Source organism: Corythoichthys intestinalis, chromosome 7 (genome assembly GCF_030265065.1).
Source record: "Corythoichthys intestinalis isolate RoL2023-P3 chromosome 7, ASM3026506v1, whole genome shotgun sequence".
NCBI lineage: Eukaryota > Metazoa > Chordata > Actinopteri > Syngnathiformes > Syngnathidae > Corythoichthys > Corythoichthys intestinalis.
Genome location: NC_080401.1, coordinates 36,051,378 through 36,076,867, shown reverse-complemented (window position 1 = coordinate 36,076,867; position 25,490 = coordinate 36,051,378). Strand labels below are relative to the sequence as shown.

General features: G+C 38.0%; 2 protein-coding genes across 2 annotated transcripts in view; one reads left to right on the top strand and one right to left on the bottom strand.

The window, feature by feature from the left end:
* acbd6 (acyl-CoA binding domain containing 6) overlaps positions 1–5,469 on the bottom strand; it is a 58,284-nt gene extending 52,815 nt beyond the window's left edge. Inside the window, exons 1-3 of the mRNA XM_057840567.1 lie at positions 4,939–5,469; positions 4,752–4,816; positions 2,892–2,988 (exon numbers count right to left, since the gene is read on the bottom strand). Of these exons, the coding sequence (XP_057696550.1) occupies positions 2,892–2,988; positions 4,752–4,816; positions 4,939–5,217 (441 nt within the window). The 5' untranslated portion in view covers positions 5,218–5,469. The remainder of the gene's footprint in view (positions 1–2,891; positions 2,989–4,751; positions 4,817–4,938) is intronic.
* Positions 5,470–7,720: 2,251 nt separating this feature from the next.
* xpr1a (xenotropic and polytropic retrovirus receptor 1a) overlaps positions 7,721–25,490 on the top strand; it is a 96,048-nt gene continuing 78,278 nt past the window's right edge. Inside the window, exons 1-2 of the mRNA XM_057840560.1 lie at positions 7,721–8,322; positions 17,006–17,057. Of these exons, the coding sequence (XP_057696543.1) occupies positions 8,254–8,322; positions 17,006–17,057 (121 nt within the window). The 5' untranslated portion in view covers positions 7,721–8,253. The remainder of the gene's footprint in view (positions 8,323–17,005; positions 17,058–25,490) is intronic.

The window sequence follows — 25,490 nt, the reverse complement described above, 5'->3', positions numbered from 1 at the left end:
CTCTACTGCCTCCCTGGCATTGTGTGGCGCTGAGACACAGTCAGCAATTGTTTGCTCTCGCTCCTCTTGAGGAGAAAAGAATGTGTCAAGCTGTGTCAAGTGCATGATGGAAACATCATTAAAGTGACATAAATAGGAAAGAGCAAACAATGAGTGCGGGGTTAAAGTAGATGTCAGAGCAACAAATAGGGAGGGGACAAGTACTGTACACATGTAGAATACAAGTCTTGAAAAGACTTGCTGGGTTAAAATAGGACCTTGGGTATTGTATTTCTAGGTATGACAATAAAATTCGTTGCAAGGGCTTTTAAGGCATAAACAATCTTTCAGCATAGTGTACATTACTACTGACCCAAACCCAACATCGTTACATTTTCCCAGCATCCTATTTATTTAGCTACAGCATTTTAAAATTTTACTCTTCAAGCCAGCATATGTGGCCAATACAGGTTGGTTTTTCTTAATTATTTCTCATTGTATAACTGCTGTTAAATGCCCACAAAATTTGCAAAAAATCATTTGCTTTAAAATACGCTGCTTTTAATCTTTAGCATTTTCCCCTTAATTTCCTTAAGTTAATTATTATTTATCTGTTTTCCTTGTCTTATCTGACAGACAAAAGTTTTGTCTGCTACTTTATAATACAGTTCATGAGCTTGTTGTACTTATTTTCCTCCTTAAACATTTCACCATGAGCAGTGTTCCAATGACAAATTCACAGAACAATGTGATTTGTGACTGAAGACATCTGCAGCTGCCCTAAAAGACTGCCTCTTCATAGCAATGCAAACTCTCCTGACACAAGATCATTAAAAGTGACGACTGCATCACATTACAATCAGACACGGTCTGTGACAACTTCTTGCATTATCACAATTCTAAAACAACTACGATGATTAAATATCATAGTGATGAATGCCTAATTTCAAAATTACTAAGACTCAAGACATTCTTTCAAACAAATGCAGCGAGACTGGCCTCTATTGGTAAAAACACTGCATTGAATTAGTAAAAAACATAATAGTAATAATAATAATAATAATAATAATAATCTGTCATCCTACTAGATGGAACTATTTTAAACAGCTTCTCTGGTTCGGGGTTGCCGGTAGCTGGAGGCTGGAACCTATTGTACATGACTTGAGGTGGGTAATTGTTTTTTATTTATTTATTTAAACTTAATATGAATGTCAATTTCTCACTTTGTGAAATAGACTCACTTAAATGTTTTCAAACATGTTTGAAACTATGCTTTGTCAAGTTTCTTTTATTGAAAATGTTTTTTTTCCTGTACCGTGTGATTGGCAGGCAACCGGTTCATTAGCTTGGATAGGCTCTCGCACCCCTAAAACCTAGTGATGATAAGTGGTATCGAAGATGAATGAGTGGTCTTCTTTGGTAAGAATTGACAGCTATTTAGGTAACGTGATTCATTCAAGGAAGTTTTTAATTATTAGGGACGCACCAAAATGAAAATTCTTGGCCATAAACAAAAACCGAATATAAGAAAGCTGAGGCCGAAAACCCAATCCAATATTAATTAAATAAAAATTAAATTTATATAAAGAAAATCACAATTATGTCAATTATTATTCACATTTTTAGTTTTTTAAAGCCATTTTAGTTTTATGATAAAAAATGTTAATGCTTAAAATTATAAAGATTTTGTATTTATTTTGTATTGACATTTCAACAATACACAACATAACATTTCAAAATTACAAAAAAACAAAATCAAATGTTTAACTTGACCCACTATAGACTAAAAAGCATGTTGAAAATGACAATAATAATTTGCTGTTCACAGACATCACCTTTGCCCTTTATCTCCACTATTTGCATTATATTTTGGTGTTCTATTACTTTCATTTGTGTTTCCAGATGGTAAATGAAAGGATAATTTTGAAACTCTTTGCTCGGAGTGGCCACTGAACACGCCCTTTTGTTGTGCTTGCCTGCAATCGAGTCACCGTCAGAAAGGAGCTTTGCGCGCAAAATGAAATCAGAGAAATAAAAGTTTCCAAGCTGGAAAGACAACCTGATAAAACTGCTTTTAGCTGCTCAGGGGGGCAAGAGAGAATCTCTAAAAGTGTCAAGTCAATAATGTGGGTGCTCTCCCACTGTAAGTGCTAATTAATAGCTGCTCTGACCCAACATATCCTTAATCACCGCTCGAGTGCACTCCAGAGTATCACGCTACCACGCTTCTAGCTGGCACAAAAGCACTTTTCAGTTTACGTACTATAATTTCGGTTATACAGTATAAAAATTATAGTGTCCGTAACACACCTCATTTTTTAAGTCACATTTTGGTCCAAAAAATTTCAGCCAACAAATTTTCGGTGCACCTCTAATGATTATGATTTCCAAGAATATTATCTGACAGGATTACTGGACTGTATATCAATCCGAAGTTTGATTAAATTAAATTAAAGAGATGTTGATCTTGATGTTGTTGAGATGAGACATTGAGATGTTGATCATGTACATCCCAGCAAAAAGAATCACATTTAACAAAGTGATAAGATACAGAATGTAATTTTTCCGATGTGTTATAGTAAACAAATACTTGAATAAATAGTCAATATTTACTGGAAGTAGGCAAAATACTTGTGAGGCATTGCGAGACATTTTTAAATGCCAGTATCATTTTAGCCAATCTAATGAGAAAATCTCCGATTGTCCCGCCCACTGGTCATGCATTGCCTATCCATTGTGCTATGAGCAGTCAATGGCTTATACCCATTAATGAACCAACCATTACGTGGCCATTTATAATAAACATTGTCTTTTACGTATACAACCTCAAGCAGAGGATTTAAGACAAAAAAGGTGGATGCAGGTTTACAGATTATGTGTACTGTAATTTGATTAGTAATGACTATTATTACCCTCTGGCTGCCTTCAGGGTCTAACATGTTGACACAAGAAATGTATTCTTGCATTGCTTGCTCCGCCTCCATGTCCCCAAGCTGCTTCCATGCTTGCCTGAATAGGAAAAACAAAAACACTTATTCATTGAACATTCCCATTCATCAAATGAAATTTGCATGTGAAGTTTGAAAACAGTATTTGTTAGTGCTGCAACGATTAATCGATTGACTCGAGTAATTTGATTAGAAAAAAAGATTCAAATTAAATTTTGCTGCTTCAAGTATTTGTTTAATTACAGTGAAGTTGCATTGGTTTGTTTTGAAAGTGTTTGCATTTAGTTTTATTGATTTCGGTGGATACACTGACCTCTAGTGGCAACAGTAAATATGACATAACTCATTTCACATGGCTGAATCCATCTGCTCCCTGTTAAGAGCAACATAAGCCAAGTTTTTGTTTGAGCTTGTTTTTTAATGCCTTCGTAATTTAGTCTATAGGTATATTTAGCCGGTTTTTCTGGGAATATGTGTTTGAACCCTTTGTTAAGAGCGTTGTTCAAAATAATTAAAAAAAAAAAAGCTTTTTCATTTTATAGCATCGAAGCGAGCAGACTTTTGCTATGTAAGTTAGCCAGTTAGTTCTTTTGCTGTATTTAGATCCTCATTTATTCATTGTCAGGCCCCGGGCTGGGCAAGTATGTGGGTGTGTCTGTCATCCCATTACAGGGCCAGCACCTGACGGGTGGAGCAGCGGCAGGTGTCAGAAATCACCATCTGCCTACATAAGCCAGCCAGAGCTCCACCACGTCGCTAGATCGTCTCTTTCAGTTCACTGTTAGTGCCTGCTCATGTTTTGAATATTTTTGTAGACTCATCTGATCATCGATCCATTTGCTTTGTTCCAGGATCTCGTCTACGCCTCTTGTCTAAGGTACCTTCGCCTAGTCTCTACAAGCCTCAGAACCCTCATCTCTCTGAATAATAAACTGCTGTCATTCTTACCCTTACTATCTCATGTGCCTGTTTTGGGGTTCTCAGCCTACGATCATAACCTTTATTTTTTAATACCGTTTGAGGCTCAGCTCAGGTATTTTAATTTTTTTATGTTCCTTATCCGATTACTCCCCAGATCGCAGACCGACGTTGAGAAGATGATGGATCAACATTCCTCTGTCGATCTTATATTGTTGAATCAACGTCACTTTTGCACCCTCAATTAATGTTGTTTCAATGTTGAAATCCTTCCAAAACGTAAACGTCGATTCGATTTTTAATAATATTGGAACATCGCTGAATCAACCTTGTTTTCGACCAAAACGCCCGCTCATTCATAATTCAATGACTTTTCAATCATATTTCCCGGTCAATCATAAATCAACTGTTTGTCAACATTAGTTCATCTACTATAAAACAATGTTAACCCAACCATCGCATGACATACCATAAAACAACGTTGTTTCAACGTCACTTGACGTCGAAAATTTCGATGTCAACCATACTGATGATTTTGATGGAAAATCAACATTTACTCAATGTCGGTCTGCTATCTGGGTTGATTATTCGATCTAACTAGACTAGTTCATCGATTAATCGACTACTGAAATAATCAATAGCTGCAGCCTTAGTATTTGTTTTATATTATTGTTAAGGGGTTTTTTTTCCACGCAGATATTTAAGAGAAGATTGCAACAACAGAGCTACAGACGAATGAATGGCTTTGTCAAAGCAATTTTAATTTGTTGAGATTCAAATTCAACAATTCCACATTAGCAATCATTTGTGGGACAGTTGTTGGAGGAAGATGAAACAACCAAAACTAAGAATGTGGTTGAGAATGACACAGGGATGACAGATGGGAAGAGAAGAAAAGCTACAAACCATTTCCTCTGTCCTTCGAAATCGAAGAAGCCTGGCTTTTGTGTATTGCATTTTCCCACTTTGGCCTAAAACAACAGTTACAATTGAATCACCTGCTCAATTAACGAGTTATAATCATTCAGTGTTTGGTTCATACGTGATGCTGGGGATAAGAGTGGCTTCATAAACTAGTGTTCATGGTACTCACCTGTTTGTAGCGTGCATAAAGGTAAAGTAATTGGTCCCTGCTGGCAGTTTGGACCAAACCTCCAACACGGTCGGCGGCTGATTGGAACTCCTGCACCAGTTCATCACCTTCAAGACGTTCCCCAGCCTCCATTGCACCGTAGTCAAATTTACACAAACCCAAGTCCGAGTCTGAGTCCGAGCCCGCTCCACCGAGGGGCTCCCCGGTGTCTGGCCGGGCCGGGTCGGTACCTGAACCCGTCGCGGTGTCCGGAGAGGACGACGGCGACCTGGAAGCCATTGTTTTTCTTGTTGCTAACCGACCTTTACCAACGACGTATGGCGTCGACTCGTGAGGAAAATGTTAGCTCTTACGATGAAGTAGCAGTCCAACCAATATTTTAGGAATTTGAGATTTGCGGTCGTGTTTAAAACCCTTTTGAGTTAATAATGTTGATGGTCTGATTCGGTTCCGTGTTCGGTCCGTCATGGATATTGGAGCCGACTTAAACATAAACTGGCATAACAGTTCCGTCTAACTTTAGCTCTGTTTTTGTTGCTAGAGGGAGCGTCTGGCTGTTTTCCCCGAAACAAGGAAAAATAAGTACAGGAAAAAATATGCTTGTTTCAGCAATATTGGTTTTAAAAAATAGCTCATTCTAATACCGTGTCCGTGTGACTAATGCTAACCGTAGTAGGAAAGTGCACGAGCGCAAAATGTCCGCTAGATGCTGCTATTGATTTGATCTGTTACTCGATTCACTCAGCATTTTTGAAGTTGGGCCATTCAAAAACAATTTTGCATCCTGCACAGATGAGATGCAAGAGTTAAAATGCAGTAGTCAACTAAGTTGATAATTTTTTTTTTCTGTCAACAAAATTTCTACTGGTTGAAAAGCCAGGCAAAACACAGAAAATTGAACAAAGAAGAATCCAAAGAGTCTAGACCAGGGGTGTCCAAACTTTTTGCAAAGGGGGCCAGATTTGGTGCGGTGAAAATGTGGTGGCCGATCTTGGCTGACGTCCTTTACGTACAACAATATATTCAAGCAAATTTTAGCAAGCCATTCTGTGTGTCACATTTGCTTTATTATTTTTTAAATTAATAATTTCAACAATCTCACCTTTGTGGCATTCTCTTTCAACTCTCGGACTATTGCGAAATACTGCTCCTGTGAAATTAAACTAGCTTCACGTTCCTTCAATTTCTCGCTGCGTATATTCCCTGTAATCGTGTCGTACATGTCAGCGTGTCTTGTTTGGTAATATCGCCTCACACTGAACTCTTCAAAACAGTGACTGTCTCTGCAAATGAGGCAGACACAGTCGATGCATATTTTAGTGAAGAAATAGTTCAATTTCCACCTATACTGCGTCACTGATCGCAGTCAACTTTCTTTTTTTTTTTGTTGATTGTCGCCATTTTAGAAAATTGGAAGGGTTACACGGGGTAATGTTGCTGAGAGTGCTGCTGCATTTTAGTGGGTAAATTTAGTGTGTAAGCTATTTCATATGCTGGTAGCAGTACTGCTGAACAATTTATTAAGTCTGTGTGCAGGCAGACATTATTGATTTTATGACAGAGGCTGGGGGCCGGATGAAATTTGACCACGGGCCGCTTTTGGCCCCCGGGCCGGACTTTGGACATGTATGGTCTAGACCAGTGGTTCTTAATATTGCTAAAGGTACCGAACCCCACAAATTTCCCATGTGGATTCATTGAAGCCTTCGGAATTGGATAATAAAGCATTTTTTTGGGCTCTAAATTAAAAACTGATATATCTAAGCTAGCAAGCTAATAATTTAGCAAATTCCTGTTCAAAATTCTTATCATTTTGACAGCATCTTTTATAAACAGGTAAAAATTTGAGACCACGCTGCCCATTGGTCTGTTGTATTCCCTCATACCAAGTTGTAAGTCAACCTTCCACTGAGCAAACCAGTTCCTGCTCCCATCAGATCGAGGACTAGCAGTTAAAGCAATGGTTTAAGCCTGTAAATTGGAAGCAAACCAGTCAAAAACCTGGTCTAAAAAGCCACCTTGCAAAGATTTAATCAGCGTACGAAAATAGGGCTCTGCGGTTTTTTTTACCTTCACCGAACCCCTTAGACTTACTTACCGAACCCCTGGGGTTCGATCGAACCCAGGTTAAAAAACACTAGTCTAGACATTTAGTCTTTATAGATTGCCATACCTCGGAAGACTGAGAATTTACACGTACCCTTTAATAAATACATTCTTATTTTTTAATAGTAATGGTAAAAAATGACTTAGTTAATGACGCTTTTGGTATAACGATTTATAATCAACATAGTAATCTAATATCCTATACATACAGTATACATTTCTTTTGTTCAAATACCCAATTATATGACTTTGATTTTAATCCTTTGGTGTTTTTCCATTCCCTGTTTTAATCGCATTTGTTTTTAACTATTTTACTGATTTGATGTGACTTTTATTTATTCCCTTATCGTGTTTTTTTTTTCTTCCTATTTTCTAATTGCGTCGTTCTGATTTTCATGTGATGTAAAGCACTTTGAATTTCCTTTAGTTTTTGTGCGTTACAAATAGTCCAATTCCCGCCAATTTTGTTCTGGGAGCTGCTTTAACTTTTTTCTTTTCAACTTCTAAAGTGCTTTTAGTAGCTTGTTGCCAGGCAGAATTAATAGAGTTCAATCATAAGTGCCCAATTGGACATAAAAAAAAAAGCGATTTAACCACGCCCACCGGACCATGAACGACAAACTCTGCCTTAATAACGGCTCGCTGGTCAGGAAACCGGAAGTCAGACGTGAATAAATTACAGTATGGTGCAGTACAAAAAAAACAAAAAACAAAAAACAAATACAGGCGCTTTATAGACAAGTTTATTTTTTACACATAAACGTACTCAAAGAATAGAAACTTGTGTTAGGAGATAAGGTGCAGCGGACGGAAGGACCAGCGAGAGTTCCAAACAGTGGCAGCTGACAGCTTGCGCTCTATGACGCACACACGTCATTGATGGCGGACCGCACGCTGGTCCGCAGGCACATATACTCGCCGAGGGACGGAGCAAAGTCACCGGGACGCACTCTCGAACAACTTTTTACCGAACTAAACGCGAACCCCGCAGGGTGAGACAAGTATCAGTGTTAGAGTAGTTTAGTAGCATGTGGGACGGGACGGCACCGGCTCGGCGAGCAGAAGTGGAGTGAAGCGGGCCGCCTCGGGCTTACGTGCCAGCCGCATGTTGAGCCAGCAAGTTGCCGGACATAAAAGTGGCGTCGCGGCAGAGGAAAAGAGCCGGGCTCGGATTTAATAACACTTCGTGGAATCTTCCTTCCTGCAACTATGAAATTTGCCGAGCACCTTTCGTCCCACATCACTCCAGAGTGGAGAAAACAGTACCTTCAATATGAGGTAACATTGATGTGATTCATTTTATGTTGAAATTGCAGACCTCTAGACTCCATGAACACAATATTTATGCTTTCTATTTATATATGAGGCTGTTGTAAATTAATGTGTTTTCATCTGTTCTTACAAAGCAATAAAGATGTTCCATTCATAATGTAAGTCTAATTGACTTATCATTAAGCTTTATTGCTGTTGGTTGAGAACATTATTCATTTTCTATCACTTAAAATTAACAGTTGAATTAACCACCAACAATGAATGGGCTTTACTTTAATGATTTATAAGCTTGCACTGTGTAATATGAATAATTAATCAATTATTTGGCTTTTTGTGTGATTGCTACAAAAAGATTGATAGAAATACATTTACATTTTTTTTACATCTATTCACCATTAATCCTTAGTTTAATAAAGACTGTGAAATACTTTTTTTCCCCCTGAACACACAATGTATGGAGAATATTGGATATTTTAAAAAATCCACACACCCTTTTCCCTTTGTTGTACTTGAGCAATTTACGGCGACTGTCCATTTGCTGTCAAGGACTTTTGTCTTTCCACAAATGGTCTTTGTTGCACGTTTTATTATTATTAAAAAATATATTTTATCATGCACATCCTGCATCTTACCAGCTATGCGTTAAGAGTTGAGGTGAAAACAAGCAGTGACAGCACCATTCCATTTAACTCTATGAATTATAGACAAAGACCCTGCTCACCTCTGGCTCAGTGACCTACAGAAGATGCTTTTATGCACTTGTTTTATTTCGAAAACACCACCCTATCGTTGAGTTGGATAGTTGTTAACAGCAAATAGCTGTATCCGAGTCTTCATCTTTGTGGATGTTGAACTGTGTGGCAAAAGCATGTTTTTGGGAATGTATGTCTTCGACTGGTGTGTCAATGTGTAATATTGAATGTTTTGAACACACTTGGGAAATATGAAAAAAGATCATCTATATTTTTATGACAATGTGCCATTCTAATGCAATGTCCCTGTAATATATTGTGATCTAGAGAGCGAGCCAAGGGACAAATGTATGGTCAAACTGCCATTTTACACCTCTGTTCGCCATCTTTGCATGCACTTGTGATGAGTGCCATTGAATACATTTGCGCACAAAAAAAATCTTCCCACAATTAAATCATGTACAATTACAAATCGTTGTTTTTTTCCGATGCATTATGAGTATAATAAAAAGTACATCACTGATATGTAATTATGAATTATATGCATGTATTTGCATTGGTCTTAAAATCTGCTATTTACATAATTTTATTGCAAGGGTGCAGGCAGGATGGTGAGACACCTGCATCACTTCAAATTTAAATCCGCATAAAATGTTCCATAAGCCTTCCAACATTTCCCCTTTTTTTTTTTTTAAATAGAGACTTGTGATATTTATTGCCCCAGAACACGTACTTTTATTTATGTGTCATTGTCCTTATGCCCTACAGTCCACCTGATTTCAGTGACTCATTATTCCAGCAGCCCAAGTCATTTTAACCGTAACTCTCGTTCCTTGATTTTAATAGACAGTGCCTGTTTAGCTTTTTTTGGTTTTGTTTTCTAAAAGCGTCTTTCTACATTGGCATGGACTTAAGTCAGTTGTACGTCTTCCTATATGAGCCAGTTAGATTAATTAACCTGTGACCCAGTTTTCAATCTCCTCTTCACTATTGTGTCTATTCAGACTGACCGTGGTGTTCTCAATGCAGATAAGAAGGTTGTAATGGAGTGACTGTTCCAATAAATATCACCATTTTAGTTTGGGAGACACCACATCTGAACTCTGAGGCATTGACAAGCTAATAGAGTGATGGCCTAATTAGGTGTGAGTTCGATCCTGTGGGATTAGGTATGAACCTTTATATGCTAAAGACTTGTTTGGTATGGATGATGAGTACGTGAAGGCAACTCAAGAGGCTTTAGCCAAAGAACAAGAACATCAATGCGCCTAGAATAGTGCTTGGAATTTAGATATCCTATCACTTGTCCGATGTGTTGCTTTGTTAGTGAGTGAAAATTGTTTTTTTAGTACTTGCTAGAATTTGTCATATAGTGAAGAATTATTTTAAAAAAGAGACCAAGTGTTTGCTTGAATTAGTTATTTTCCACTCACAGTTGATATTTTACATTCACTGCCATTGTCGGATATAGAAGTTTGTCAGATATAAATGTTTGTCATCCATTTTAATTGGGAAGGCTGGCATTGAATGAGTTTTCTGGTTGAAATTAATTGGATGTTTATTGTCATCAGTGGCACTGAAACATCATCATTCACTGTCAGCCTTCACAGTTAAAATGGATTGGACTTTTATTGGTGTGTATCGCAGCGAATGAGTTAATTTTTAAAAACTGTTTACCTTTTTTCCATGCTCTTTTGAGAAAGTCAAATTCCTGGATGTGATAAGTGCAGTTTGTATAACTTCATGTTGTTTTTTAACAGAATAAAATTGTGTATATGTGCGCGTGGGCATAAAAGCCACTTATGAATTTACCCCTGCAGTCTCATCTCGCATATAACTTTCTATAATGGTGGTGGTGGTGGTGGTGGTGGTGATGATGATGAGGAGGAATGGAGTGGATATGAAGGCTCCCATTTACAATTCAAACTAGCGAAATGATGATATTCAGAAGTAGATGCCTGTTTGATTCCATTGTCCACTACCAATTTGAGTTTATTTGAGGAAGACAAGCAGTTTTAGTTGTGTAAACTACTTATTAAATGTAATTAATACTGTTTGCAGGTCTGATTCATCAGCATGTTTGAACAATATGAACATGATGTAGACAACAGGCACTGGCAAGGCAACTGCTGAGATCCTCCCCCTTCCCAAGCACACTCCCTCTTTCCATCCTCACCTAGGCGTTCCTCCCCCACTGGGGGGACATCTGGTCCCAGACCTGCCTTGCCCCCCCCTCCTCCATCCTCCATCCTCTGTGACTTCTTGATGGGGATCCACTCAGGCCCTGAATCACTTGCATTTATCTTTTGGAGCCGTACAAACGCACTCATCTCCTCAAGTATGATCTCAAACATATAAGTGAATTTATTTGACCATTCACCACTTAAGAAAATGTGTGCGCTACTCACAAATCGCAAAGTATGAATAGTGTTTGGCGCTTGCACAAGCATGTAGAGTCCAGTAAGTATGCATTACATTAATGTACGGTCATATAGATCTATGTCCCCCATTAGGCTTGGATTAGTTATTGTCTACAGGTTTCAACACTGATTACTGGCAAGCCTGCGGGTTTATCCCAATTCCCCAAAGGGCTAACCTCCCCCGTTTCCTATCACTTCCATCTCCATGGCAATGCCTCCTTCCTAATGAACATATCCCCTCTTGACTGGATTTGAATATCTATTTTCCTCCAATTAGTATTGGTAGTGGCTTCAGCGTTATGGGGAACTGTTCAAGTGGTTCACAGCCAAACGTTAGGAGCAACAACTTAAGCAGCCATTAAGATACAGCAGTCCACCTCCCTGTACACTGTACTTAAATACAGTAAATACATGCACAGTAAAATTCTAGCAAATATCAACGCCAAAATTTTACCCAAGGGGAAAAAAACATGAAAAGCATGAGTGTTTCAGTAGCCATGAATTTTTACATTGGATTTTTGTAGTTTTTTTAAACTAAAAATATCAGTGGAGAAAAAAAATACACCGTAATTTTGGACTATAAGCCGCAACTTTTTTCCCTCATTTTGAATCTTGCAGCATGTAGTCCAGTGGGGCTTATTTGTTGATTTATTTGGGTTAGTAGGTAACACTTTATTTGAAGGCGGTGTCATAAAACTGCCATAAGACCGTCATAATTATAACATGACATTATCATGGGCATTAATGAATGGTTATAACAGATGTTATTAAGTTTCATCAGGCAAAATATGTCTCTAAGTCCATTTATGTCCAGCTCGGATCATTTACATCCATTCAAAAGTGAGATAATTTTCCAGATGACACAAAATGATGTCTGTCATAAGCATTCATTAATGCTCATGGCAGTGTGATGTCATAATTATGATGGTCTTAAGACAGTCTTATGGCACCACTGTCAAATAAAGTCTTACCAAATACCATAACTAGCAATTAATGAAACAACTGGAACAGTAACTGAAGAAATAGTTAGCACAGAACCTGAATTTTGATTGTTATTTACATCTGTAGCGCTGCAATGCATGCTAGGAGGCTTGTTGGATAACATGAGGAAGCAGATGTTGATTGACTCACCCAAGAGAACAGTGATGGCCATATGAAGCTTCTTGAAGCAATGAAACTTTGCAACCAATTGGTTCAAAGCTTCATGGTGGTTGATTTTGGTCTTATGACAGTCTTATGGTGCCGCTGTCAAATAGTGTTACCGGTTAATGTCTTTGGGTGTTAATACCCCATAATACAGTGAGTACACCTTATAGTCCAGTGCGGCTGATCTGTGAACAAATGCCGTTTTGACGTCAAATTAATGGGTGGTGGCTAATAGTCAGGTGCGCCTTATAGTGCGAAAATTACGGTAATTATTTTACACTGTGATCCATATTTAAATGGTCTTGGCGGTGGTGATGGTGTCACTGCTCTCTTTTTCCTCATTCTCCCTACTTCCCAACTGGCTTTCTAACCTACACCGTTATTTTGGCAGTTCAATGTGCTGACTACAGAGCCACTAAAGACTGGTTGGAAGAAATGTTGTGCATATAGATGTTTTGGAAAACATCGCTCCCTTAGAACTTGAAGAAGTGTACCAACAGCTGAAACTAGACTGGCCTATTCACTTAGTAGTCAGCACGCTCAACTGCCACAGCTACAGTGCGGATTCAAACTGTTTGGGGGGTGGGTGGGAAAGGCAGCACAGTGGTGTCACACGTGCCATTTTTTTTTTTTTATAATCGTGTGCTGTAAAACAACAGTTAAAATGTTATTTGAAAGGTTTTTTTTTCTTAATTGTAAGTTTACCTGTTTTTAAAGGTACAATTCCTCATTTTTTTACTTTTACAGTGTAGATCATCATGAAAACTGTTAAATTGTCATACATTTCTGTATGGAATGTGGAGCCTGGCAAATTTTTCAATGTAGTGGTCAGATGTAGCAGCAAATGCATCTTTGTTTTTATCAAGAAATTTGATCCAGTTGCAGTCGTCTGACTGCCTCTGTTCTTTTGAAACAAGCCATCATCAATTATATCCACTTACATTCATCCATTATCTTTGACGATCAGTCCTTCCTGCAAGGAACCACTTCATTCATCTGCAGGAGCGAATTGCTCGCTTGAGTGTTTTGTGTCAGTGCATATCAAATATGCTGAAAGATGATTACTTTTAATAAGACATATCACATCAGACAGTTTATTTCAAAAGTCCAAGCCCAAATGGTTTACAATTTATAAATGATTTAAATTTTTGCCATCATTCTGTTCTCTATAATACAGTATATTAAACTTTTACAGATGACAATAAAAGCCCGCACACCTCAGTACAAATTTCCTATTTTTGCCAGGAGAACAAGTATTTGATACACTGCCAATGGGAAAACCCATTGGCAGTGTATCAAATACTTGTTCTCCCCACTGTATATACATTCCCATATGGAGTACAATTAATAAATAAAAAAAAAAAAAAACTGGTGAAGCCAATCTTTTGTTAATTTTGATATGTGCCTTTGGGTCATCTTTTGAGTAGAAGCCTGGAGGTTTTTTGCTAGATCTAATGTTCTGGGGTTTGGATCTGTTAGTAATTCTCTCTCCCTTGACTTCACTAGTCAAATACTTGCAGCTTTAGTTGTCAGAATTATACAGTTGAAAAAATGGGAAAACCCTAAGACGTTCATTGTCAAATTGACAACAAACTACAGTGAAAGAACTTTATATATTTTTTAACAGTATATGGTGTTATATCACATCAAACAACTGTCAAAAGTGCTGTATGTGTAACCTGTCTGATGGTGGTGACATTATAGTGTCTTTCTTGGTCCTCTCCTTGTCCAACAGGAGTTTGAATCCACACTGTCACTGTGGTAGTCAGGTGTGCTGACTACTGAGCAAATAGCACAGTCTAGTTTCAGCTGCTAGACACACTATTAAACTCTAAGGAATTCATGTTTTCATAATCTATTCCTTGTACAGCACTTCCACAAAGCAGACTGTAGTAGCTCAGTAGTTAGCACGTTTGACTTAGTGTGGGTTTTAATCCCGACTGGACAGTGAGGTATTGATGTAATGTCACTATCACCAAGACTGGTCACATATCACTTACAGTATAAAATGTAACAATGCTCATTTTTTACTACCGTCATTTTTAGTTAAATCAAAATCTACAAACATATCATTTTTATGTGTTTGTTACACTTTTCCCGTTTCTTTTTTAATGGTAGAATTCTGGCAACCACAGCTGCCAGTATTTTAAGGTAAATGTAACATTTTTTTTTTAACTGTTCTTTTTTGCACATCTAGTGTGCAGCTACGGTATTTATTAATTCACCCAATATTGCTTCCTCCTTATGTTAAGCAAATATGTTTTAATTCTTATTCCAAGAACGTGATATTAATCAGTTTTACATTTTGAATTAAAATCCCAATTATTATTACTTATGCCCCTTTCCCACTGAAACTAGTGGGTCAACGCGCGTTTTTTCCAAGCCGATGCAACCCAGTAGCAATTGGCATTTGGCACCTTTCCCATTGACAAAAAAAGCCGTGCTTTTTTTTTTTTCTTTTTCACCCGTCTAACCCCCCACCCCTCCGCAGCCGTGCGTAAGGTTACGTGACGTCACCACGCTAAAATGCGCGTCGACAATTCATTCAGATCAAAAAAATAAATAAATTAATTAAATGAATAAATAAAAATAAACATTCAGATCAAGGAAGTAAACAATGCAGAGCAACATGGAAGCTTCCTTTCCGTTTGTGTTCTCCGTTTTCATGCTTTTTACTGCCCTCAAAATGATCGAAATGCAGCAAAGGATCAACACTCTGCTTGTGCTAAGGCAACGTAGGCGACGTGAATTCTTCTTCTACTAGCTTTATTATGAGCATCAACGTAACTACGGTTGTGGGGCGTGTTAAATGGGAGGCGACTGGCACGTTGTTATGACGCATCACGTAAGAGCCTACGTCACCATGTAGATTGGGGTGTTGACTGTTGACACGGGGTTTTGCTTTCACACTGCATGACGATCAGAGCCGAGGTGATTTTAACGCGGGTCGCTTGTCGGGTTGATTGACACAGTCGAGGTGGGTCGCTGCACCTTTCCCACTGCCACCAAAAGCCGATTGTTAGTGAGTTGACACGGGTTTTTTGGCCAGTGGGAAAGGGGTATTATTAGGCATGTGCCGGTATGAGATTCTGACGGTATGATAACTTAAGCAAAAATTTCACAGTATCACGGTATTGCAATTACAGCTCTAAAATGTGTTACTTTGACATATCTGGCTTTAAAAAAATCCATTAAACAGGATTTTTATTTTTCAATACATATTAGCAAATTGGAACATAAGTATAATGTTAAGTTAAAATAAATTTCACAAATAACAAAACATAACGATAATCAAAATAAAGTTAAAATAAATGCACTCCTATCGGTGAGCTCAACATTATTACCATCAGAACAAAAATAATTGAATTATTTTCCATAAAAAGCACGTGTGTATGACTCGAATTATGTTCACATTATACAAACACTCTCTACAAACACGTTTTACCACCGCTAGACACTCTAGACACGCTGGCGTTAACTCTCGTAGCTGGTGGGAAACGTTCATGCTAGTGTTTACTAACCTTTTAATTTTGTATAAATGCGAAATCATATTGGAGATATTGCCTCCTCAGCAGCCACCCTCCGCAAACATGTTTTACATTTCTGTTGTAAATCCTCATCCTCTAAGCCGCGACCGTCCGTAACTTTTCTGTTGCGGAAGTATTGCCATACCAGTGATTTCGTTTTCTTCGATAGAAGAAAACGTTCATGAGTTTCACTTCCTCCAGCCATCTTGTAGCACAGCTCACTCACTGACACTGAGTGGTGGGGAGAGGGTTGAGCCTTGCAGCTGCAAGCGAGGGATTTATTCCTGCAGTTTTGGAACTTAAAAAGTAACTTATACCGTAGGGACGGTATGACGGAAAATTTTTGCGGAGGAGTTTCACCTCCTCAAGCCATCGTGTAGCACAGCTCACTCACTGACACTGAGTGGTGGGGGGAGGGTTGAGCCTTGCAGCTGCAAGCGAGGGATTTCTTCCTGCAGTTTTGGAACTTAAAAAGTAGCTTTTACTGTAGGGACAGTTTGACGGAAAATTTTTGCGGTTTTATAACCGTGACATTTTCATACCACGGTATACTTTGAAACCGGTAATCGGTACGTGTCTATTACTTACACTCCTGAAAATGGCCTTTTTTCAATTGAGTTGTACAGGTCTTTATTTTAATTACAAAACCTAACATTTGGACAGGAGTGTAGAAAGTTTTATATTCACTCAGAGTTCAATGTGTCAGTTACATACGCTGTAGTACAGCAGGTAAGTAGATCATCTCTTATAGCTTTGGAACTTATGCAGCAAAAATTGTCTGATAAATGTATTTATATACTTTATGGGATTTGAGCTGTTCTTTATACACCGTATTTGCTGCTGTGTTATATTAATTGAACAAATATTTACACACTGTTGAAACAGTTTTTTTTTTCGTCTTTAGGCTTTTAAGGACATGTTGTATGCAGCACAGGACCAAGCCCCATCTACAGAAGGTAAGAGGATTCCATGTAGTAAACAAATCACACTCATACATTCGTATATACCAAGGGCCGGCTGTTCGAGGACAGTTTGGGGACCCCCAGAATAACCTCTTCCATTCAGCTAAAAATAGTGCCGATCCCCACATACATACTGCAGGCTTAAGCACTCTGAAGCAAATTTACCCATACATTCTTTGCTTTCTTTTAATGGAAAACTATCTTATACTTGTTTGACACCTGATACCATGAACACCCAGCGAACTTTATTGTCGTGTCCTCGTAAAGTGTCCATGTCATAATAGAGTGCAAAAACGATTTTATAAGAGATAAGATGGCTATAATTAATATTTAGCACAGGGCTGCCAGAATGTAAATCATTTGCTTTCATTTTAGATTTTTGAGTACCTAAACAGATTTCTTTAGTCTCACTCACACTATAGACTTTTTGATGTGGTTTCTGCTTTAGAAAATGTTGCTTTTGTCAGTGTTTGCGCCACTTTGTTTGTAGTTCCATTTGCAAAGATTGATGATATTACACTATTCGTGAGTGTGTCAAATCTTTGTTTGTGTGTTTGTAAGCTTCTACACTTTGCACATTAGTGCTGTCTTTATTTAAAAGCACCTGGCAGGGTCCGTAAATGTTTAAGTGGTTTTGAATTTCATTTAAATGTTTATCTTGCCAAGTTATTCATATCGTTCTGGCAGGATAGATATGATTTCATCATTGAATTATATGAGGAGCTGCTACCAATACTTTGCTTCCTTGTGTAATACATGTTCAATTATGACTTTTCTCAGTACAACTGTGTTGAACTGCATTAAACTGTGGCTGTGTAGTTCAGCAGGTATGATAGATGGCTTCCTATCTTGGGTTAGCACTGCAATAGTGGGTCACTGCTTTACTTCCCTGTATTTGTCTCAAGATTAGTAGTTGTATGTGGCTCAGACAGGGTCATTCATTCAGTACAATATCACACCCTGCCATCCATGCAGGGTTATGATGTTTTAATCTTTCACCTGAGTCAAAATGTTTGCACATAAAAATACCAATGCCTAGGTATCAACAAACCTATTAACTGTGGAAGATGTTTCCGTGATGTATCTCTTGTTTTTTTTTGTTTTTGTTTTTTTTAATTAGAAAATATAGACGCTTTATAAGAGAGCCAGAAGCCGGACCTAACCAAACACATATTTCTTTGACTGAGATGTTTTTTTTTCTGAAGTACTGGTGCACGATAATTATTGGACTGATAATTATCGGTCCGATAATAGGAATTATGATGTGATAAATCCAATAACATTTATAATAGGACCGATAATATGTACTGTTCTGGCTTTACAGTTTATACACTAGTATGGGAAATCAGTTGACCATTTGCAGACCATTGCTCCCACCTGCTGGTCAGAATAATTCATTGCATCTATTTTTTGTTACAGTAGTTTGGTTCGATCACTTACACATTGCGGTGTCTAGCGGTAGCATTGACAGTCGTGAATGCTGTCCGTTACGTTTCCGCCTCGGAAATATATGTAAATATTTTATGTTTACTATTACATATGGATGTGCAATATATATTTACTTCTGTTGTGAAGGGTCATGTGTACTGAACTTCATAAGTTGTGTTATAGAAGCCAGCCAATGCTTTAGTAGCGCAAGCTAGTGTGCTATGCTATACATATAATAGTTGTGTATATAGGTGTATTATGCAGTTTGTTCTATACTGAGTTTTGAATATGTGTATTTTTCTGTTGTACTTTCACAATATTAAGACGAGTGTCTTCCTATAAAAGCAAGAAAAGACCAAGCCTTGTGGTTTATGGAAGTGCATTAATTCTTAGCTGGCTGTCGGGGAGTGCAGAAGTGAAACGCACTGCTTTGTCCATGTCATTATGAAAAATCTGGTGAGATCAAAGGCAAATGTATGTTGAATCCACCACTAGTTTTTTTTAAACTTCCAGTTGGTCAAAAACTCAGGTTATACATTTAAAAAATTATATATTTATTATCGGTTATTGATATATTTATCAGCTTTTAGGAGCAGGAAGTTATCGATATCGGTATCAGTTTCAAAAAATGGATATCGTGCACCCCTATTCTGAAGATAAACATGATCAAGTATTGCAGCAATATTTTCTGCTTTATACACAAGACCCAATGTGTCAAACATGATTAAAGTTGAAAAACAGCAAATTGTATTGGGGAAAATATTACATTGACCAGCAGCAATAGTAATCAGATGAAATAGACAAATTCAAGTAACAACATTTGAATGTAGATTTATATACTACATGGTATGCTTTCTGTTTGTGCAAGATAAAATGTTTTTGCTCTTGGAGCCCATTAATCAAAGCGATGAATGGAGAGTAATTAAGAGAGCTTGTTACAAATAGACACAGACAAACACATGCACATTACTGTGTCTGTGATCCTCCATTTGACCGGCTTTTCCCTCGTTATGATCATTATGTATCGTCCCTTTATTGGTACTTATGTTGCTTTTATTAAAACACCGCTGTACAGCATGTTTAGTGGAAAGCAGGAACAGCTGGTTATATCTCGGTATCCTCCTGTTGGAAACCGTTACCCTGAGTTATGCCTCAGTCTAATTCAATTACCCACGCTGACTATAATAGAGCTGAGAACGCTGCATAATTAAAACCCAGCTTTAACTGGAATTTGTGTGCGGGAACACTTGCTACACATCCCATAAATTGTTGTATTTATGAAGCTTTTTCTTATCTTTTAAGCCAGCCCCTGACTCATTCACTCTAGTCACCCATTCATTGTGTTGCTCTACCCCATGACATGAGATGATGTAGATGCACACATACACGTCAGAGAAAGGGATGGCATGTCATATGAATGAAAAGCCCTTGATTCTCAGAAAGCGAATGAGTCAGGCCAGACAAAAGTGAGTGTAGTAAGTTAAAAATAAAAGTCGTAAACCTTTCGGTCTTTTTACTGCTCTCACGTGGCTCTTCTGTCAGCAATATTCCTTCAGGGCTTTTCAGGGTTTATGCAGTCAAATCAATAATGCTATAAAAGAGTGGAGCCATCGGTAAAAAAATAGGATGCTGTCGTATGCTTTGTGTGCACGGCTTACTTTTTTGCCTCTTAAATTAGTAATTTTAGTAAGTTTTAAACTAAGAATTTACATTGTGCAGTACTTACATTTTCCAAAACAACATTCTGATGCGTTTTGCAGAAATACAGAATCATAAAGACTCACTTTTTTTGCTAGCTTCTGTGTTTTTAATTGTTACAGTCCAGCCAGTATTTGAGACTTATACTTTAAAATAAGGATATTTAAGTAACTTCTGTCAGTGGGTGAAACCTATGGAGGTTATGTAATCGGTTCCATATGTCTGACTGTCTGTTTGTAGGTATGTTTATGTTCAAGATAACTAAAGAATGCAGGGATACATATCAAATATTCAGGATACAGTCACGTGAAAAAATGAGGACACCCCATTAAATAATCAGATCTTTATTAAGAAATAATCACATATCAATATCTGATCTTGTTTTTCTTTATCTCTGGAAAGGAAAGTGATTTAATTGCAGGTAAACAACAAAAATTAATATTGTTTTACTCATTAAACCAAATAGATCAACAAAAATGCATATTCTAACTGAGGAAAAAGTTAGGACACCTTACCACCTGATAGCTTTTGTTACCCCCTTTGGCTGAAATAACTTGAGTGAGACACTTTTTGAAGCCATCTACCAGTCTTTGACATCGGTCTGAAGAAAGTTTGCCCCGCACCTCAACGCAGAATATTTTCAGCTGTGAGACATATGATGGGTTTCTTGAATGTACAGCCCGTTTCAAGTCACACCACAGAATCTCAGTGGGATCTGGGCTTTGATTCGGCCATTCCAGGACTCTACATTTCTTCGTCTTCAGCCAGTCCTTGGTGGATTTACTGGTATGTTTTGGGTCATTTTCATGTTGCAGGGTCCAGTTTCGCTTCAGCTTTAATTTTTTCACAGAAAATATCATGTTCCTCAAGCACCCTCTGATACACAATAGCATTCATGGTGGATTCTATGATGGTGTGCTGGCCAGGTCCTGCTGTAGCAAAGCATCCCCAAACCACGGCACTTCCACCTCCATGCTTCACACTTGGTATGAGTTTATTTTCCTGGAATGCTGTATTAGGTTTACGCCAAACATGTCCTCTGTTCTGGTGTCCAAATAATTCAATTTTAGATTAATCTGTCCAAAGAACATTATTCCAGAAGTCTTTGTCTTTGTCTACATTCACTCTGGCAAACTTCAGTCTGGCCTTCATAGTCTTCTTGGAGAGCAAAGGTTTCCTTCTTGCACACCTCCCATGAAGGTTAAACTTATGACGTCTCTTTCTGATTGTTGAGGCATGCACTTTCACATAAAAAGTAGCAAGAGCCTGCTGTAGGTCCTGTGATAACATTTTAGGGTTTTTGGAGACTTCGTTTAGCATCTTGCTTTCTGCTCTCGGGGTGAACTTGCTTGGACGGCCAGACTTGGGCATGTTGGCAGTTGTTTTGACTGGCCTCACCTTGTAGACTGGACAGTGGAAATGCTAATTTTATATTCTTTTCAGATCTTTTGAAATCCCTTACCAGACTCATAAGCGTTGACAGTCTTCTTTCTGAAGGCCTCAGAGAGCTCCTTTGATTTCACCATGGTGCTTTCTAGAGGTGTGCATCGGCACTGCCCTCACGATTCGATTCGATTACGATTCGGAGGGCCACGATTCGATTCAGAGGGTCACGATTCGATTCTGTTCGATTCGGCAATGCATCGCGATGCATTAAAGCCTGGGATGCATTAAAATTCTAAAGCAAAGCATATTTTTCGTGAATCATAAGGAAACACAAGCGGTCAGACATTAAACAACTTTTTATTGGCTCTTGTGTCACTCCTGGTTGAAGTCAAATGAAAACACTTTCAGATATATATATTAAAAAAAAAAAAACAGATCACAGCATTTAATTAGTGCTTTGAGTGAGACCAGGGCTTTCTCTTTTTTTACACACAGTAGCAGCCTTTCACACAGTGCAGCATCTGAACTCCTGTGCAAAATCAGTAATAACAGTCACTGTATTTTAGTCACAACGACCCATTAAATAAAAATATTCAAGTAAATATAAAGAAAACGACAAAGAAAATATTGTAGTGCAGCAGCATCGTTATCGCAATATCAATCCAGGGATCAGTTCAGTTGCAAACTAAAACATCAACTAAATTGCAATGTAGATCAAAAGTAAAATGTAGGACTAGCCCACTATATATGTGCAATAGAGGTTAGATCGGGCCTAAAAAAATCCAGCCCGACCCGACACAGCCTGCTGGTATTGAAGCCCGACCCGGCCCGAGCTCGATCAATTAACTAGATTTCCAGGCCCAGCCCAAAAAACCCGAATTTTTTTTTTTTTTTTTTTGGGAGTGCCGCGGAAAAAAAAACGCAGCAGCAGAAATTTATTTTCGTTTCTTCGAGTTGTCAGAAAAAAAAACGCAAGTTTTCTTAATGTTTAAATAGTCTACATATTTTTATGAGCATTATAAAAGCATTTACACAACAAAATAACGCTGGGAAAGTTTAATATTAAAAAAAAAAAAAAAAAAAAAACTTGGGTTTTGCAGACACACAGAGGAGAAGATTCAAAAGGATCACATTTCTGGTGTCTTTGTGTGCATAAATAAAAGTGTCCTTCGTAACGAATTCTCAGTTGGCAGAAAAAAAACCTAGGTTTTCTTAATGTCTAAATAGTCTACATAATTTTATGATCATTATAAAAGCATTTAAACAACCAAATAACGCCGGGAAAGTTTAATATTAAAAAAAAAAACAAAAAAAAACATTCGGTTTTGCAGACACACAGAGGAGAAGATTCAAAAGGATTACAATTGTGTTTCCTTTGTGTGCATAAATAAAAGTGTCTTTCGTCACGAATTCTCAGTTGGCAGAAAAAAACACAAGTTTTCTTAATGTTTAAATAGTCTACATATTTTTATGATCATTAACGCTGGGAAAGTTTAATATAAAAAAAACAAAAAACATGTGGGCCATGGTGTTCGTGTGCGTGCACAAGCAAATGCACAATACAGAGAGCCTGCTCTCAGTTTTATCCCTTTAAAAAAAAATTTTATAAAATAATTTATTAGTCCGGCGCGGCAGTGATTAAGTTTTGGAGTATTGAGATCAAATTTCACAGAGGTCAGAAAAGGAATTTTGTAATACATGATAACAGATTCGCCTATTTAACTCAAATTTGCAGGTTAGGGGATACTGTATGATGAAAAGAGAAAGGGTCAAAGGTCACGTAATTTAGAAGTTTGCCGATGCTTTAAATGTGGCTGCTTAGGGGGAGGTCTGTTCCCTTAGCGCGCTCCTCCAGTTTAAAGGTCCTAATCAATGCATTAATATTTGTTTTCATCCGTTCTTTTCCCCCTCCTCTTTCGTTGCTCACCTCCCATTTTGTCTATCGTTTTTTGACCAGCCAGACTTATTAGTATTCTGCAAGCATATGTGATGAAATATCTGTTATTTCCATCAGAGCAGCACTCTTTGAAGCTATTATTGCTTCACATTGTTGAATAGAATCAGTTTTGCTGCATGTGGTAGTGTGTTTTGTCTTTCTGAAAGACATAGACATTTGTAGCCAGTACGACTTATGTATAATGGAAGTTGCTGGATGTACAGGCTGCCAACCAGGTAAACAGACGGCAATATAATTTCAAGGCAATCAGGGTCACACACTAAACTGCATTATTGATGTGATTATTACTTCCCAATTCTAATTGTCTGCTTTGGTACATTTCCTCAACATCCTGCCATTAGAAAATAAGATATAAACAGTAATGGACCCTGTTTACTGTAATGGTGCAGCAAAACTATTCGCCAGAGAACATGAATATGAAGTTCATACTAATACTTAGTGCCCAAGTGTCAAAACTCAAGGCCTGCCCGCCACACGTGAACCACAAAAGTAAATCATGTGCATCAACTTCATGTTTCTCTCTAAAATACAATTTAAATCAATTTTTAGTACAGTGGTACCTTGACTTAAGATTTCTTGGACACACGATCTTTTCGACATCCGACGTAAAATTTGACTCGCCATTTGTTTCTGCATCCGACGATTTGCTTGAAATACGACGATTTATGGCAGCGACGCAGTTACTTTGTTTTCCAGCAAGACTGACGCACAGCGGATTTTCTTGTGAGATAAATCAACATGGGTTCCAAGAATGTTAGTGCAGGTGGCGTAAAAAGCTGAAATAAAGATGGGAATGACACAAAAATATGAGCCTGGTGGGCGTGTCCATTGAACTGACTTGACAGTACGGCCGTAGAATGCCTAGAATCTCGACGGTCGTCCTCCGACCTCCGTTTGCCAGGCTTTAGAAGTAGAGGTGACAATTATTATTGTGGTAACATCGCCAAAAATTCGCCAGCTCCGTCAGGTTTTTAATAATTTATTTCAGAACTTGTGCAACACAACATGCCTATTGTCCGCCTCAGTTGAACAAAGTGGAAGTAAAAAGTCCTCCCTCCCTCATTCTGCGAAGTCAGCCGCGCGGTGCATTCAGGTACACCACGCAAAACACATCCCCCACATTAGAACCCCATTCGTTACGTTATTACAGGTATTATTATTGTTATTCTTACTAGAAGCGTGTGAAATTTCCGATTCTTAGATTATTCGCAATTCGGCCGTGGAAGATTCGAGAACGAATCACAAACATCCAAATTTGGATTATTTAATTATACCAGGTTAAGCCGAACTAAAACACAGTCAGCGTGGTCTTCGGGACGCAGTGAGGAACAGACCGAGGGTAAATATCATGTTCAACTCATGCCGCTAGATAAAAACACAATAATACATGAGTACGACCGACAGCCGCTACAAACAATGCCCAGTTGCTAGTTGTTGCAAACATAGGGTCACATACTATGGTAGATTTTACATATATATAGAACTAGATGCGAACGTGGCGTTAGAACATGTATAAAGAACTAGATACGAAATTACATACTTGCCGGCGTTTGTAAACAACCGCCATCTTAAAACAGTAGACTTCTCTGGAAGGCTCTGTTGTAGCGAACCTAATTAACTTTTTATCTAAAATACTCCTAAATCAGCAAAATCTTGACTTGAATCTATCTTTAAATGATGAAACAGTTTTAAAACTTTCACATGTCGTAAGTAGACAGAAGGGAAAATATGCAATACCGGGAGGAATTTTAACAACTTTATTGGGTGATTCACAACATTAAATTAATTGAATATAGTTTAAAGCTGCTGATACAGAATGGGGACTTGAGTATTTTGAACTCTAACTTAATGCTGAAATAGTAGTTTGTAGCCTGAGAGGATTTTTGAACAATGTTGGAACTAATGTACGAAACATTAAGGGCGGGGGTGTTGGGGGGCATCAATAATCGATTTATAAT